Source organism: Carassius auratus, chromosome 18 (genome assembly GCF_003368295.1).
Source record: "Carassius auratus strain Wakin chromosome 18, ASM336829v1, whole genome shotgun sequence".
Lineage (NCBI taxonomy): Eukaryota > Metazoa > Chordata > Actinopteri > Cypriniformes > Cyprinidae > Carassius > Carassius auratus.
The window spans coordinates 4,688,116-4,703,857 of NC_039260.1; the positions used below are offsets into that span (position 1 = coordinate 4,688,116).

Here is a 15,742-nt window from a genome sequence, read left to right on the forward strand (position 1 = left end):
AGTCTCCAGCTCCGCCTTGGCGTGTTAAGGCCCTGTCTCCGCCTCCAGCCTCCGAGCCCTGGACTCCTCCTCGGTCCTTCGACCCAGCGGCTCCGCCTTGGCTCTTAGCTCCCTCGTCTCCACCGTGGCCTGTCATCCCACCTGCTCCACCGGGCTCCCTCGTCCCTCCGGCTCCACCTTGGTCAGTCGTCGACCATCCGCCGCCTCGGGACTCCACTCCTCTGGTTCCACCTCGTCACTCCATCCCTCCGGCTCTGTCAGGCTCCTCCTTCCCTCCAGTTCCACCTCCATCCTCGGTCACTCCGGCTCCACAGCGGTCTGCCAGGACCCCGCCTCTGCCTTGGTCGCCTGAGCCTTCAGCTCCACCTAGGCCCTCCGGATCCTCGACGTCACCCTGGCTCTGCGGCTGTGCTGCTCCATCTTGGGCTCCTCACCCACCGGTGCAGTCTCCGCCTGTCGGCCCCCTGGTGTCGTCGACCCTTCCTTCACCATGGCTCCTCCCGCCGTCGACCCCACCTTGGATCTCCGTCCTGGCTGGTCTCTGGTGGACCATCTGGCTCCTCCTGCTCCTGTCTCCTCCCTGGCTCCTTCCTCCGTCGTCTCCTCCCTGGCTCCTCCTTCTGTGGTCCCTGTCTGCTGGCCCCCTCCTGGAAGTCCGTCCTCCACCGGAACCTCCTCCCAAGTTCCCACCTACGCCTCCCCCTGTTGTTTCTACGGTGCGAGGACGCACCTACCGGGAGGGGGGAGTACTGTCACACACCTGGACTCATTTAATGTGTTTTTGCCCGTGACCCAGTTTCTGTCTTTCCGTGTTTGATTAGTTCCCAGGTGTGTCCATTATCTTCCTCATGTGTTCCATGTCCCTGTTAATTTAATGATTCCATCCACCTGTGTTTCCCCAATTATCTGTTGTACATAAGCCTTGTCCCTTCTGTTCTGTTTTGTCGGGTCTTCTCACTTGTCCTCACTTGTTACTTACGTGTGTCTACCTCTGTGCTCCATGTTGGATATCCCCTGTGTTGGATATATTAAAAACCTTATTCCGTTTATCCTCGACTCCGTATTCCTTCAGGCAGCGTAAATCCGTGACACATACGTTTCAAACTGAAAAAGAACTCTGTATTTGCCATTAACACAAAGCTTTTAGTCAAAAGCAATAATGAATCTGCTTTAAGCCTTTGAATCACTTGTTTTCAAAACACTAGATGTTAAAAACAAGTAAACTGTAGTCAGCAGTTGTCATGACTACACAAATCTGTGCAGCCATACAATGTATATTCCTCAAATCTACTCAGCATTACAATATTCCTTTCCACAAGCTTACTGGTGGAGAGAAGACAGAGTAATGAAGCCGATCAGCAGATATGGGGATGGGTAGGAGGCCATGATGGTCGGAGGCCAATGGGCGAATTTGGCCAGGGTTCCGGGGTTACACCTCTAATCTTTTTAGAAGGACATCATGGGATTTTTAATGACCACAGAGAGTCAGGATCTTGGTTTAACTTTTCAACCAAAAGACTGCTTTTTGTCAGTAAAGTGTCCCCATCGCTACAATGGGGCATTAGGACCCAGACCTGCTGGCCTCACTAACACCTCTTCCAGCAGCAACATAGTTTTCCTAGGAGGTCTCCCATCCAGGTACTGACCAGGCTCAACCCTACTTAGCTTCAGCGGGCAACCAGTCTTGGGCTCCAGGGTGATATAGCTGCTGACAACTACTAATATTGCTGCTTGCAGCAATGTTTTTAATGCACTGAAAAAGTCATAGACAATGAGATGCAAGTCTGTTGCTTTTATTTCTTTCTAACAAAGATATTGGAATGAATTTAAAGTGATTCTGCAGCAAGCACAATTATCAGGAATTAAGCTGCAACTAATCTAATTCTCCCAATCTTTGACCTGCACAGTCTTAATGTCATTTATAGGTTGCACACACCTCAATTCATGAGATTGCTTCTGTCGCAAATGCTGCAGGAATCACAGACAGCTGCAGCAAGAGATATTTCATATTCTCGAATGCAGACGGCAACTGTTGCCGAGTCAAAAAGGAGAGCTGGAGGAGACGGTGGGTGTAAAAATAGTCTGAGGCCAGACTAGAGAGATGCACCTAACCTTTTTTCCCTTCTTGTAAGCTGCTTCTAAAGCAATGCACTCTCCAGATGCTCCTACAGCATGCCTGTGAATGTTTGGCTCTTTAAATGAAAGCAGTCAAAAGAACATTTCTAAGGCACAAACAAAGCATTTTGAAGCACTCAGCATAGTTTTGGTCATTTATAAAGAAAATTTGAAATTTGTAATCTTTTGTCTTTCAACCTGCACCTGAGATAAATTGAATGTCTTCAATTATACTTTTTTGCTGAGGCAACCAATAATAAAAAGAGGATATTGTTTTTGTTTAAAAACAAACAAACAAACAAAACTTCTCTACAATTCTCTTTCTGTTTATCTGCTTTCTGTCACACCGGTGGGCGGCACGGTTTGGCTCTGTGCCTTCAGTGCCAAGCACTCAGCTTATTACAGATTAGTAGGTCAAGATCCTCTATTATCATTGGGCCTGATTTATTATGACTGTACTGCTGCGGGGGTGGTTGAAAGCTCACTATATTAGCCAGTTACAACCGTTGCCAAAGGCACTTGCCAGAAATCAATACGGTGTCAGGCGCTCGTCTGCAGTGCTGTGGTCCCGTGGAGGAATAGCACCTCTACTATTTAACTTTGGCTATAAATTCATCTTACTTCTCAAATGCAAATCTTTTCTCATTTTGTAGTACAGGCAGGCTGACAAAATAACCAAACTCTGGCTGATGCTTAATGGACTGTAGTTTTATTTCACCCGGAATGTGCTGTGAGATGTTTTAGAATATTATGTAGACTTGGCATGTTTATTCTAAATCCAACTGTATACTTTTTGAAAGAGCTGCAGCTTGGAACGCTGTTAGTATGCATTTATTTACAGAGCAAGCTTTTGCAGCAGTGAATGTTGAATACAAAGTGTTATTATCCTAATGGCTTTTGGCATTGTAGATTGTACTGCCCTTAGCAGATGAATCGAAGAGCTATATCTTAAGGAGCTCTTAAGGAATAATGCAATTGTCAAGATGGCTGGAAGGTAACATGTTGCGGTGAGTATAGCTTTCAGATATTGAAAGGATGCAACTTATATGGCTAAGCTATTATCCCAAGTCATCCTGGCTGGTTGAAGTTTAACAGATTTAACAGATTAGAGCTTGGTAAAAGGTCAGATATTTCCTTCAGTGGCGTGTGCCTTTTTGTGGTGCTGTAAGGTTTTATGAGTCTTATCATCAGAGAACTGGAATGTTTTTTTCTAGGGTTAATTGTTGAGAACAAAGGCGCATATGATGCTTGTCTCCAGGCCTGCTGGTCCTCGCTAGTTGTGTGTAATTAAAGAGGACTTTGCATGGCGTTCAGCAAGGCCTAGCTGGTTCAGAACCAGCTGCAGCGGACGCAGAGATACAGTTGCCCAACAGGAAGAACAAGTAATAATAGTATTCACAGTAGTTCTAGTAGAATATTACCAACGCAACATAAAATTACAGCTAAGGACAGCCAAGAACACTGGACATAAGAACATAATGCAGCAGTAAACTTGAGTATACATATGTATCTAATACGTAGAGAACCAGTGATGTCAGATATTTAAATGTTATTTTTAATGTTGACAAACTATTTTTGCATTATTCAACACTATTTTCCTATTTAATACTTTATAGTTCTTTTGACACAATCTGTATTGATAAAAGTGCTACTCAGCAGTGCCCTTGAGGGCTGAAAAAAGGGCGGGAAACCAAAAACAACATTTATTTTCAGCGTGTTCATAACAGCATGATACCTAGGTCTTGAAAAGTTATGCAAATTTAATAGATCCTTAAAAGGTCAAATACAATTAATTTTTTACACATTTCTGTAGTCAATGCATTTTTTGTTTTAGCCAGTTTCTCAAGAAATGACTATTTGTGAGTACAATTGTGAGAAACATTATTTACATCTAAATAATAAATATTTTGTAATCATCACACACACAACTGAAAAAGTCATGATAAAATTATGGAGGTTCTGAAAATGCTACTTTAAACATCCGAGAGAAAATTTGTATCAGTTAAACATTGTAAACCGTAAGATGGAGTTTGTACCAGTTTACTAGTAGTTTTGGAATTTCATATTCCATAGTAAATGGCATTAATGGCAGAAAAAAGTGCAACCGGCCATACTAACACTGTGAGGTGAGAAGCTATGATGTTGGGTAATGTTGCGTGATCTTCCACTGCTGTGTTGCATGAAAAAAGACACAGTAAAACGGAGTGCTGAATTTATTGTTCTCATTCTTATGTTGGCTGGATTGCTATCTTTTAATGGCATTGGTAAGAATGTGCTCAAAATGTAGGTGTTTTTTTTTTTTTCTTGTGAAACATTATTTTTTCATTTTATCAGAGACAGATTGTTTCTGTTTCTTACCTGTCCTTGTTGCATAAGTATTACCCGGTGACCTCCAGTCATTTGTAATAATTGCTAAGGTTGTCTGTGATCTTAATCCCATGCAAATCAGCCATGTCTGTAATTTGTAAAGTAAAAATCCCCCCACAAATGACCTACCATATTTCGCTGAACACAGAGGTCTTGTGATAATATTAGTCCAGTGCAAATCAGAATCTCTGTGATTTGGCCGTATATCATTTTTCAAGGATTTTGTTTCCTGTGCGTCTTTTTATCCATCTTTCGCAAATAATGGAGCTGCGTTGGAGTGTTTGTTAGAATTTGGAGTGCTGTCATATTGCTACACCATACAATTTGCAGAAAGATGAAGTTGTAAAGACTTTGAGCTTAATGTGTTACAAATAACGAAAGCAAAGTTTGAGATATTATTTTAACCTAATGAAATGTAGATGACACAGGGCATGAAACTATAGCCTATTAGTTTCTTTTTTTTATCCATCTTTCTGGACCAAAGAATGGGACTCTCAAAGCCTTTACATCGTATGCAGGAGATAAGTCAGTAAATTCTAGTAAAATCACAGGCTTCGCTTATCCCGTGCCAATGCACCACACGACATTCAGATGTGGGGGGGTAATTTCAAAATCACACAAGATCCCCAGATAATACTAATCCCATGCGAATAGGGCTTTGTAGAGTAATATCTCTCCTTGACTGCTCTTTGTGGAATAAGTGTAATCACCATGGCATGTAGTCATCTGCAACTACATCTGAAAAGCATATTTCTGTTGCCCTTTTCTCATTTCTCTACTGTAATAAAAAGCAGACAAGTAAAGTTAAGGAAGATAATTTAGATAACATAGAGGAAGAATTTTATAAATGACTGAAGATATTTTGCCATATTAGATTTTGAATGCTGGCAGAATATTCTTAAAAAGAAAAATGGTCCTATCCCGACACTATTGGAATCACCATAGTTTGCATATCTATTTATTCTGCAAAAATAAGTCAATCAAATTCTGTGTGCTGATTGGAGTTATGTGAATCCCAAAATAATAAAATAGATTACTCATGTAGTTCAGGAAACACACAGGCTAATTGATTTAAAAAATATGCAGTTTAGCAAATTGATTAAGCACTTTTTGGATATGTTCCTGTTTGTAACACCCACAATTCGGTCTTTTTGTTTTTGCGGTTTTATTTATGTGCCGTGATCAGCACTCTACATTGCCTGTAGTACTGACAAGCAGCAGTGATGAGGACATTCTTTCACAAAGCCGTACATGCTGGAAATGATGATTGGTTCTTTTTATTGTTAATTAATCTCCTGATTCGTTTCCCTGCTCTGATGGTCCTGTTCGCTGAATCAGGCTTCTCCTGATTTGCATATGTATAAGCTGTCAAGTTTCCAATTAGTGGTGATGATTGCACCTTTTACTAAAACCATGGCCACTGCTGAAATGAGCTTGTTCTCATTTATTCTTGCAACCATGGGTATTTCTGTTCATGTTCTGACTGTGTTTGTGAGTTAATTTATCTTGCTCTAAAAGGAAAATTTGCATATCTAGTTTATAGTGAGCTAGTATCTAGTATGTCATGTTTGTATTTGTTGCATTATTTACAGGATTTATTAAAGTGCCCCTATTATGCCATTTTTTTTGCTTCCTAAAATTATTTTGGGAATCTCCTACATCAGGAATACATGCATGCAAGGTCAAAAAAATGTGTTTGTTTTCTCAGAATATGCATTTAATATCACCTCATTTTCTAGCAATTCTCAAATGATTTGTTCAAAGCAGTTCAAAGATTCAGTCTCTCTAAACCCCTCCTTTCTGTGAACCTTCTCTGCTCTGATTGGTCAGATGCCCTAGTCTGTTGTGACTGGTCTACGGTGTACAGCGTGTGTCGGAAACTATATGCCAATTTCAATAGTTCTGTGTTTTGAATGCTCTATCGAAAATATGAACATCTATTATTTATCATACTCACAGGTTGTGATTCGGTGGAGCAGCTGGTCCAAGTAAACAGGATACTAATCCATCTTTCAACAGCAAGTGTTCTGTGAATGCATGAACTCCCCGAGATTAGAGAAGCTGTCGTCAGTAGAATGATGTGTTTGTGGGCGGGGTCAAGTTGGTCGGCCAACGTAGAACATAGGTTTGCATTATGCAAATGTTTTACCCCGTGACGTGTAGCCTTCACGGAAGTGGGATTCGAATTACTAACGACTCGTTTCTGCTGTTCAGAGTCAATTCTTTATTTTGGGAGACAATCATTGTATTTATCTAACACCTTCAGCTTTACAACTTTGCAGATCATTTACATTCACATACAGCTGCATTAGACACTGCATGAAAGGCAATATTGGAAATGGCATAATAGGGGCACTTAAAGTACTGGATGCTGAACCTTATTAAAACACTTTATTTCTCACGAAACTTCTCTTGCTCAGAAGTGCCCTTAAGGGCTTTTCTCAATAAACAAGCTGCTCTAGGCAGTTGCCTCACCAATGTGACTCCATTACTACTATTTATTCACAAATTTGCCCAAATTTACAAGAACTACAAGCTTTTAAAGTTTGTTGCTGTTTAATAAATTTGTCGATAAATATTTAATTGTCTTTTGGAACACTCTTTACCCTTCATAAGATTTCAGTAGAATTAGCATATTCATGTACACTAGCATGTTGCTAAGATTACAGTTCAATAGCATAAACACAATATTGAGCCAACTAGTACATTATGATAATCATTTTGAGCTTAATTCTTTTAAATTAATTTTGCCTTCTGTCTGAAGAATAGTTGCAATGCTTTCAGCCTCCCTCTCCACACCTTAAGATGCTGTCTAGGTAGGCAGCTCACTAGGTTTTGATATGCAACTAAAGGCTCAAGACAGACTGTACTGTTGGGGACATAAATCTTATCTGGTTTCCATGGTGACAATTTGTATTGACCCAGTCAAACCCTTGTTGTTTAGTCTGGCATTTTATCGTAAATCATGCATTTTGAAGAGAGAAGGCTGTCTTGATCTACCTCATTGCCTTATCCTCTTTGTCTGTGATTACATGTGTCAACCATCATCTGGTTATGGCTCATTTATTATTTCTAGTACAAAATGTTAAAAAGATCCAGAATAAATCTGTCAGCTTTCTGTTGCATTCATTAATAAAATGTCATTAGAGCCAGAGAGATGAAATACATATGATCTACAAAAAGGGAGATTTAGCAGCATTTTTAATAGAATGGAGTTATGGCTTCAGTCTGGAGTTAGTCTTGGTCTTTGTCTTTCTTTCCTTTGGGATGCATTTGCATACCCATGTTTTTTAAATGATTTGATTTACAGTGCAGATTCTAAGCAAATGTTTTTCTATAATCACAGCTTTGTGAACAATCTTTTGAGTATGACAAAAGAGACGGGGGGGGGGGGTGTTAAATCATAAATAACATTTTTCAAGTCAGACCATGTGCCTATGAATTATGGTTTGTTTGTATCACCGGATGTAGGAATAAACCCTAATCTCCTGTTAAGACTCTCTATTTGTGTGTGTTCATGTTTTAATCGTAGCATGTCCTCAGTGCAAGCATTTTTTCCTCATCCTTTCACACACACACACACGTAAACACATGTAAGCGCTGCCCCCTGTAGGAACAGAGACAGGTGTTTTTCTGCTGCTTTAACTTGCCAGAATAATCAAAGGAAAAGGGCGTTTGTAAAATTGCTGAGGACAGTGTTTTTATTGTGAATTTGATTTACTGTTCTCTGCAATCTTTCAATAAACTACATGCCCTAAGGTTGTTAGTAATTTATTCAAACATATGTAATTTGGGGGGGGGGGGTCTAATATTATGGTGCGGCAATAAGGACCATCAGTGACACTAAATTAATAGCATGTCTGTATTTCTGAGATACTTTCTTAATATTATCTGAATAAATCAAAAATTGTTATAGTATATTTATCAGATCTCATTGTATTTGTCTTTTTTTCCAGGATGAGTGGTTGTGCTTGAATTGTCAAACACAGAGAGCTCTAGCTTGGCAGTTGGGAGATACGGGAAAAATGCCAATATCTATCCCAAAAGACAAGTCTACAGTCATGTCAAGAACACAGCTGTACCTGACTCCTGAAACTCCTGCCCCTGCACAGACACCTATTCCAAAATCTGAGCTAAAACCATCACATGGAAAGCAGGCAGACGCGGAGAAAACCACATCTACAACTGTTGCAAAGGCAGCGGTGACCACTCCAGCGGTCTCTGCACCTCTCTCTGTTGTTCCTACAACAGATATGCTGCAGACAGAGATGGCAGCTGTGGTGGCACCAATACCAGCTGCAGAGACTCAGAAAGCTGTTAATACTGCTGCTGAGTGCACTTTGAAAGAAATAGGCGAAGACAAAATCCCTGATGAGACATGGGTAGAAACAGAACCGATGTCTATGCTTCCAGCAGTGCCAACTGAGGCAGATGTAGTAAAGGTATAATATTACATATATGCATTATTTAGTAATGTGTTTTTTTATTTTATTATTCAAACATTTGTTTTATATTATTTTATTGTAGTATATTAAAAAATGGAGGCAGGCATGTTTTAAGAAAAGAGCTGCCATATTAATTTAATGTATATGCCCTTTTTCTTTCTTAATTTTCCTTAGGTTAAACAGGATACATGCATTCAACCTGCAAAAGAAGGACAACAGAAAGATGTTGTGGTACAGATGGATAGCATTCTTCAAGAAATGTCTAAAGTAGACATCATAAAAGCAGATATTAAAGAGCAACATAGAAAGGACATCTTGCCGGTATCAGTAGAATCATACAGCTCAGCTGAGGAAGAGCTTAAGGAGATACAGAGAGTAAGTGAAATAGCCATAAAAGAAACCGCTACAAAACTGTTGCCTGTCAGAGCACCAGACAGTGTAAAACAATACCATGAGGACAGCAGTGAGAGTGAACCCTCCCCTCAGATACAGAGAAGAAGAGTGAGGCCTGCTTCCTCCAGCAGTGAGGACTACAAACTAGACAGTTCAAATTCTGGAGATGACGAAGAGTTCATACGGAGGCAACTTATGCACATGGGTGAAGACGAGAACTTGCCTTCTGATGAGGACAAACACAGAAAAGAACAACAAACACAGCAAGAAACCAGAGAAGTTGAAAAAACTGATGATTCCATGAAGCCTAAACATGCCCTAACGAAACTTACAATAGAGCCTGAGGAGATTTCTGATATCACTCTGCCTTCTTATGACCGAGATGATCAAGTTGCCCAAGTCATCCGTGCCTCAGATGCATTAGAAAAAATCAGAGTGGAAATAGATTTGTCAAATGACAATGAGAAGATCATAGCTACTGACACCACAGCAGTTGCAATCACACAAAAAACTCCTGTTAGACAGACCACAGAGGAGCATGAGAGTCTGATTGAAGACTCATCCAAGGGTGATGGGTCATCCAGTGTTCAGGTGTCTAGCATCACACCAGGAACAGCTTCACCTACTTCTGTGTCCTCTATTGATGAGGACAGTGATAGTAGCCCAAGTCATAAAAAGGCAAAAGCGGAGAGTAAACAGCAAAGAAAGGCAAAACATAGACCTCATGCTCAGGCCCTTCCCACTACAGAGGACTCATCTGAGGAGGATGGGTTACGTGAGGAGGGTGAACAGATGGAGCACAAAGATGAAAGAGATGATCAGCCGCAGTTAAGAAAGATCACAAAAAAAGTTAAGACTGAAAGAGAAGATCTGGGCATGCAAAGGAGACAAGATCATTTGACTAAAACTGATAAATTAAGGCAGTCAGCGGGGATGGAGGAACGGCAGTCCTCCTTCTCTGATTTTTCACCTAGTTTTGAATCAGAACCAGAGAATGCAGAACACAGAACATTATCATCTGAAAAACATTATGCTGCAGAGAAGCCATTAAAGACTGCTGAAGAGGTTTATGAGGAAATGATGCAGAAAGCACAGGAATATAAAACAGCAGAGAAATTCACACCACCTGATATTGAACCATTATATGGAGGCATGTTAATAGAGGACTATGCTTATGAAACTTTAGTTGAAGAACAAGAACAGGCTGCCACAGATCTTGGTAAAGTCGCCCATGAACAAGATTTGAGAAAGATGTCTGAACATGAGTCGGTGAGGATACTTATGACACCAGATGAGGCTTATGAAGAGATGATGAATAAAAGAAGCAAGAACATTCAAAAAGAGAAGGAGGCTCAGCAAGCACATGCAACAAAGATTGACACATCCTTGCTACTTGATGTCAGTGACACTTGTTATGTGAGTATTTCTGGAAATTATGCACTTTCTACAGATAAAAAAGAAAAGCCACAGTTGGAAACAGAGGATGCCTATGAAGAGCGATTGAAGACACAAAAAGATGTTTTAACACCAGGAACAAGTCCTACCCAGTCAACTCCTGTGTCTCCTGCCTCCCCTCTGACTGTGTCTGAGTCATCATATGATTCCCCTGAGGTGATACTCATCCCTTCAAGTGGGGAAGAAGACAACCTAGCTGAACCTATTGAATGCATTTTGGAGCCTTATATTACAGATTCTACATATACTCAGGGTGTATCTGGGATTAAAGCTTTATATCCAATTCCCGACTTAAAGATCACTCAGTGCTCCTCTGGTGAAGAGGAAGTTGAAGAGGAGGACAGTGTGACACAAGACAAAATTTCCCCTGAGCCAACTGGTATACCTCAAAGTGAGGAGGAACCACAAGCCCCAGAAGAATCATTTGAAACTGTTCCCATTTCTGTAATATGTGAAGTTCCTACATCAAAACATGTCGTGGAGACAACAGCAATATCACCACTGTCTCTACCAGCATCTCCAGCAGTCTCATCCCCAGATTCAAATATGGAACTAACAACAGCACCATCATCCTCTCCAGTTTCTGACCAGACATCTGAATTAACTACTCCAGTTAGCCCCAGTGTAGCTGAAGTTTCTCCCCAAGTTGTAATTCACATTCCAGATTTGGTGTCTGAACAAGCCACAACACATCCATCAGCAACTGCTCCTGTTGAATCATCCACACAGATTATTGAATCCCCTTCACGGGTCATTTCAGCCTCACCACATGTCTCAAAAAATGCTGGATCTCCAACTCCTTCTGAAATTCTTTTTTCAAAGCCAACACCCGGTCCAAAACCAACTCCTGCACCAAAACCAACAGTTATATCAAAACCTACACAGGAAACAGTCCCTACTCCCGATAGTGTTTCATCCTGTACATCGGATTTAGCTCTTCAAGATTTAGCTCAAAGACCTTTGGCTAGTGCAATACATGAAACATTTTCAGCTGCTGAATCAGCCACAACAGACAAACAAACTGTTGCACCAATAATTCCTCCAAAAGTTGACCACGTAAACACTCCTCCTACTATTGCTACACCTATTATACAGTCTCACAAAGGACCTTTAACACAAACTTCTGTTATAATTCAAATGCCTGATCATGTGTCCCCTGCATTAGACCATCCAGTTCAAAAACAAACTCCAGTTTCAGTGCCTACCCTGCCATCCACTTCACTCAGGAGTCAGATTCCTACAACTACCCCCATAGTTGCACAGATGCCAGACCTGGTTACATCTCCTTCTCAATCAATATCTGTGACCTTTCCAGTACCTTCTATAACCTATGCCCCACTTTCCGCTATAGTTTCAGCAGTGGATCAAGCACATATTTCTGTTCCAACAATGGTATCAGCTTCAATACCGTCAAATGTTCTCTCTACAGACCAGACCAGCTCAGCTGTTGAACAAGTGGCCACACCACTGTCTGCTCAATCCAGTTTTTCTGCTTTAGCAAAAGACATTAAACCACTAACCAGTGTTTCTATTCAAATTCCTATTCAGAGGCCAGCAGAAACCAGACCACACATGACACCCCAATTAGGCCAAGCAGCCACTGTTTCACTTCCAGCAAGTCATGGAGAGCATATTGCTGCAAAGACAGTCTCTATTGTTTCTCCCATTGTTACTACAACTGTTGCTTTTGGAGCTCTACTGAAGGAAAACGTACCAGATGATGTAATTTCTTCCCAACAGTCAGTTTCACAAATCATTTGTCCTGTTGTACAGACACAACAAGGTCAAGCTGTTTCCAGACTGCCAAATTTTGAAAACATGGCAGATAAAACAACTATTGAAGATGGGAGAGGGCACCCTGTTGTTGTTAGTGTTTCTCCTTTTACTTATCCAGCCACAATATCAAGTTTCATCACTGATTCAACAGTTTCACCTTGTGTGACATCTGGAAAACCCCATGTTCCTCAAGAAAGAACAGATAAACCAGTGATTTCATTTCCACCACCTCCTCCAGCTTCCCCACCAGAATTGCCATATAGTGCAATACCCAAGACTGATTTTAATCAGCAAAAGTCTATTCCAACTCCCTCACCAGTTACAGTAACTGTTCCTGAACCCCTACCAAATGTAGCCATTATAAATATAAAACCAGCTGTGACCCCAACACACAAATCACCACCCCCTGTTCCCCCCAAACCTGTATGTATTCCCCGAGGACTGGTATTTAGTCACAGATCAAGAGAGAGCGTAAAACCACCAGTTAGCCCTGAGCCAATAGTTGTTCAAACAGTTCGTGCTGCAACTCTACCAAGAACAAGGGAACCTCCAAATGCTTTGTCACTAAGTTTGACTGCCCCTATAGAGACCAAGCACAGTGCTTCATCACCAAAATCACCTTTGTCACCCAGATTTGCTAGAACTCTTGAAACATATGTCGTGATTACATTACCCTCAGAACCAGGATCACCCGTTGAGGGCATTACAACTCAAGCACCGATGAGAAGATCATCACTGCCAACTCCCAGACAACATGTTCCATCTGATGCCCCAAGAGAGTTTGCTCCATCTGCAGTGGATGCACCTGTGTCATTAATTTCAGCACAAATTGTGGCAGCCCCACCAAAGCCTACCTCAGCTTTAAATACAGCAGTGCCCCTTGAGGTGATGGCACCTGACTTTGCTTCAGAGACATATCATATTACACTAGCTGCGGATTCGAGACAAAGTATAATGGAACCTTGTGTAACAGTCCCAGAGCTGCCAGTTGCTTCTGTACCAACATTTGTTTCAGCACCTCTTGTAGTGGCATCATCAGGACAATCACAGACTATGACTGTTGTTCCTCATATCACAATGGAAAATACAATGCATTCCCCATCTGCTTTTATAACACCACATTTTGTAATGGCACCTTCTGCTTTGATTTCAGCAGCACCTGTTGCAGCAGCACCACAACCACCACCCACTGATCTGGAATCAACAGCATATCTGGAAATGACATACCCCACAACTTCATTGATTTCTCCTCTTGCCATGCCTCCAGTCTCAGTGGTGCATACATCAAAATTGTCAGAGGAGGTACCAGTAGCATTAGCCCCAGTGTCAGGAGTTTCTACTGAGTCAGTCCCTCACTATACAGTGAGTGATGTGCAACAAGAACTTCAGATGCAACAAATGCAAAAAACATATTCTGCTCCAATAACAATAACCCAGATTCCAATCCCAGCTCAAAATGAAGACATTCCAGGTTTGGATATGGAAGAAATACTGATAGTCTCAGCTTCTGAAGAGGCCTTAACTGAAATGGGTTCATCACCAGTACCAATAACACAGCTTCAAGAGCAGCAAACAGTTTATGAGCAAAAACAAGACATTTCAGTAGTGACCACTGCAACAACTGTGCCACCAGCACCAGTAACATTTACCCAATTTACAAAATCTATTGAGAGTCAAGAAATTTGTGGACAAGATAAAGTTATATCAAGCATGAGCCAAGTCTTCTCTGCAGTCTCAACTACTGAGCAGCGTCCTGATGCATTGCCTAATCTTGTAACCCAAGTTGTCACAACTGAAGTACAAAGAACAACAACTGTGTCAGTTGTCCAGGAGAGGATTCCTGTCAAACCCATACCTGAAACTGTGGGTGCCACAATTACAATCCAGCCAGAAGTTCATCCAAAGCCTAAACAGAATGGAAGAATACAGTACCCTAGTGACGTTATAGATCTTACCACATTTAAAGTCAATGTTACAATGACTGATCAAGGAATGGATTTGACAACCCCAGATTCAAGTAGGTCTTCCTTGGCAAGTGAATCAAGTGGGCGACAGGCCACTGCTGTACAGCCCGAAATTGTGAATCTTAGTGCTGAAATAATCCCCACTACAACACTCTCTGTTGTAACTGACAGCATAACAATTGTTACTTGCTCAGCTACAATTGCCTACAACAACAACACAGTTGACAAGCCTCTGGACCTGGGAAATGCTTCTTCAGTGCCTCTTCCACTTACCACATACAATCCATTTGAGCCACTTGCACAGATAGTGTACAGACCTGTAAATTCACAACCTAAGTCTACAGCCAGTGCAGAGATTCCTATTAACCTTTCATACAAAGCTGTTGCAAGCACAGATCCTACTCATATGCCCATTACTATAGCCCCGATGAGCTTCACAAATGGGACTGTTGGTATACCAATACATACAGAGCCAATGGCACTTGGACCTGTAGACCTCACCACATCTAAGCCAATGAAAACCATGGTTGCTTTGACCTCATCTTCTGGAGTGGTAACAACTGTTTTGGAAGATGATGGTACACCAGTTGATCTAACATCTGGAAGACGGAATGTTTGCTGTGATGTAATTTACAGGCTTCCTTTCACAGGGAGCTGCAGAACACAGCCTACTGTGACCACACAACCAGAAAATCAAATTGGCTATCAAATTGATATTGCCCCAACACATGTCACTGAAGATCTCAGTACCATGAAGGCTTCAGTATCTGACAGTAATTTCAAAGAGGCTGGGATCTTTAGTTATGAAAGAAAGAATGGATTCTCCTATCAGAATGGGGCATCTGAGGTGGCTATTGATTTGACATCAGCTAAAATGTCAACAGGTCAGTATAATGGTGCACATGTATACTTTTTATTTTTTTATTTTATTTTTCATTTATATTTAATGTATTATTTATTGGTTATGTCCCTTATTTTTGTGATGTTCTCTCTATGAATGTCTTGATTTTCATTCTTGTCTTTTTCTGTTCTTTTTTAAACACAGATGCATGCATTTGCCTCCGTGTTGTCCCTCAGTGTTTTGGCTTTGCATCCTGCTAATCTGATGACACTGACAAGATCTTTGCATGCTCTTTGGCTTCCATTTGATGTTTTATAAGTTAATGTTGCATGAAACAGAGCAATTATTTAGATGCTGATGCTGCTGCTATTTTTGTTTTCCTAACA

At 41.1% G+C, this 15,742-nt stretch overlaps 1 protein-coding gene across 5 annotated transcripts in view; it reads left to right on the forward strand.

Annotated features, from left to right (window-relative positions):
- The window catches only part of pclob (piccolo presynaptic cytomatrix protein b), a 73,971-nt gene that overhangs the window by 35,000 nt on the left and 23,229 nt on the right, over positions 1-15,742 (forward strand). For all 5 annotated transcript variants that reach the window (XM_026287185.1, XM_026287184.1, XM_026287186.1 and 2 more), the window contains 2 exons: positions 8,439-8,924; positions 9,102-15,399. In XM_026287185.1, the coding sequence (XP_026142970.1) occupies positions 8,439-8,924; positions 9,102-15,399 (6,784 nt within the window). The remainder of the gene's footprint in view (positions 1-8,438; positions 8,925-9,101; positions 15,400-15,742) is intronic.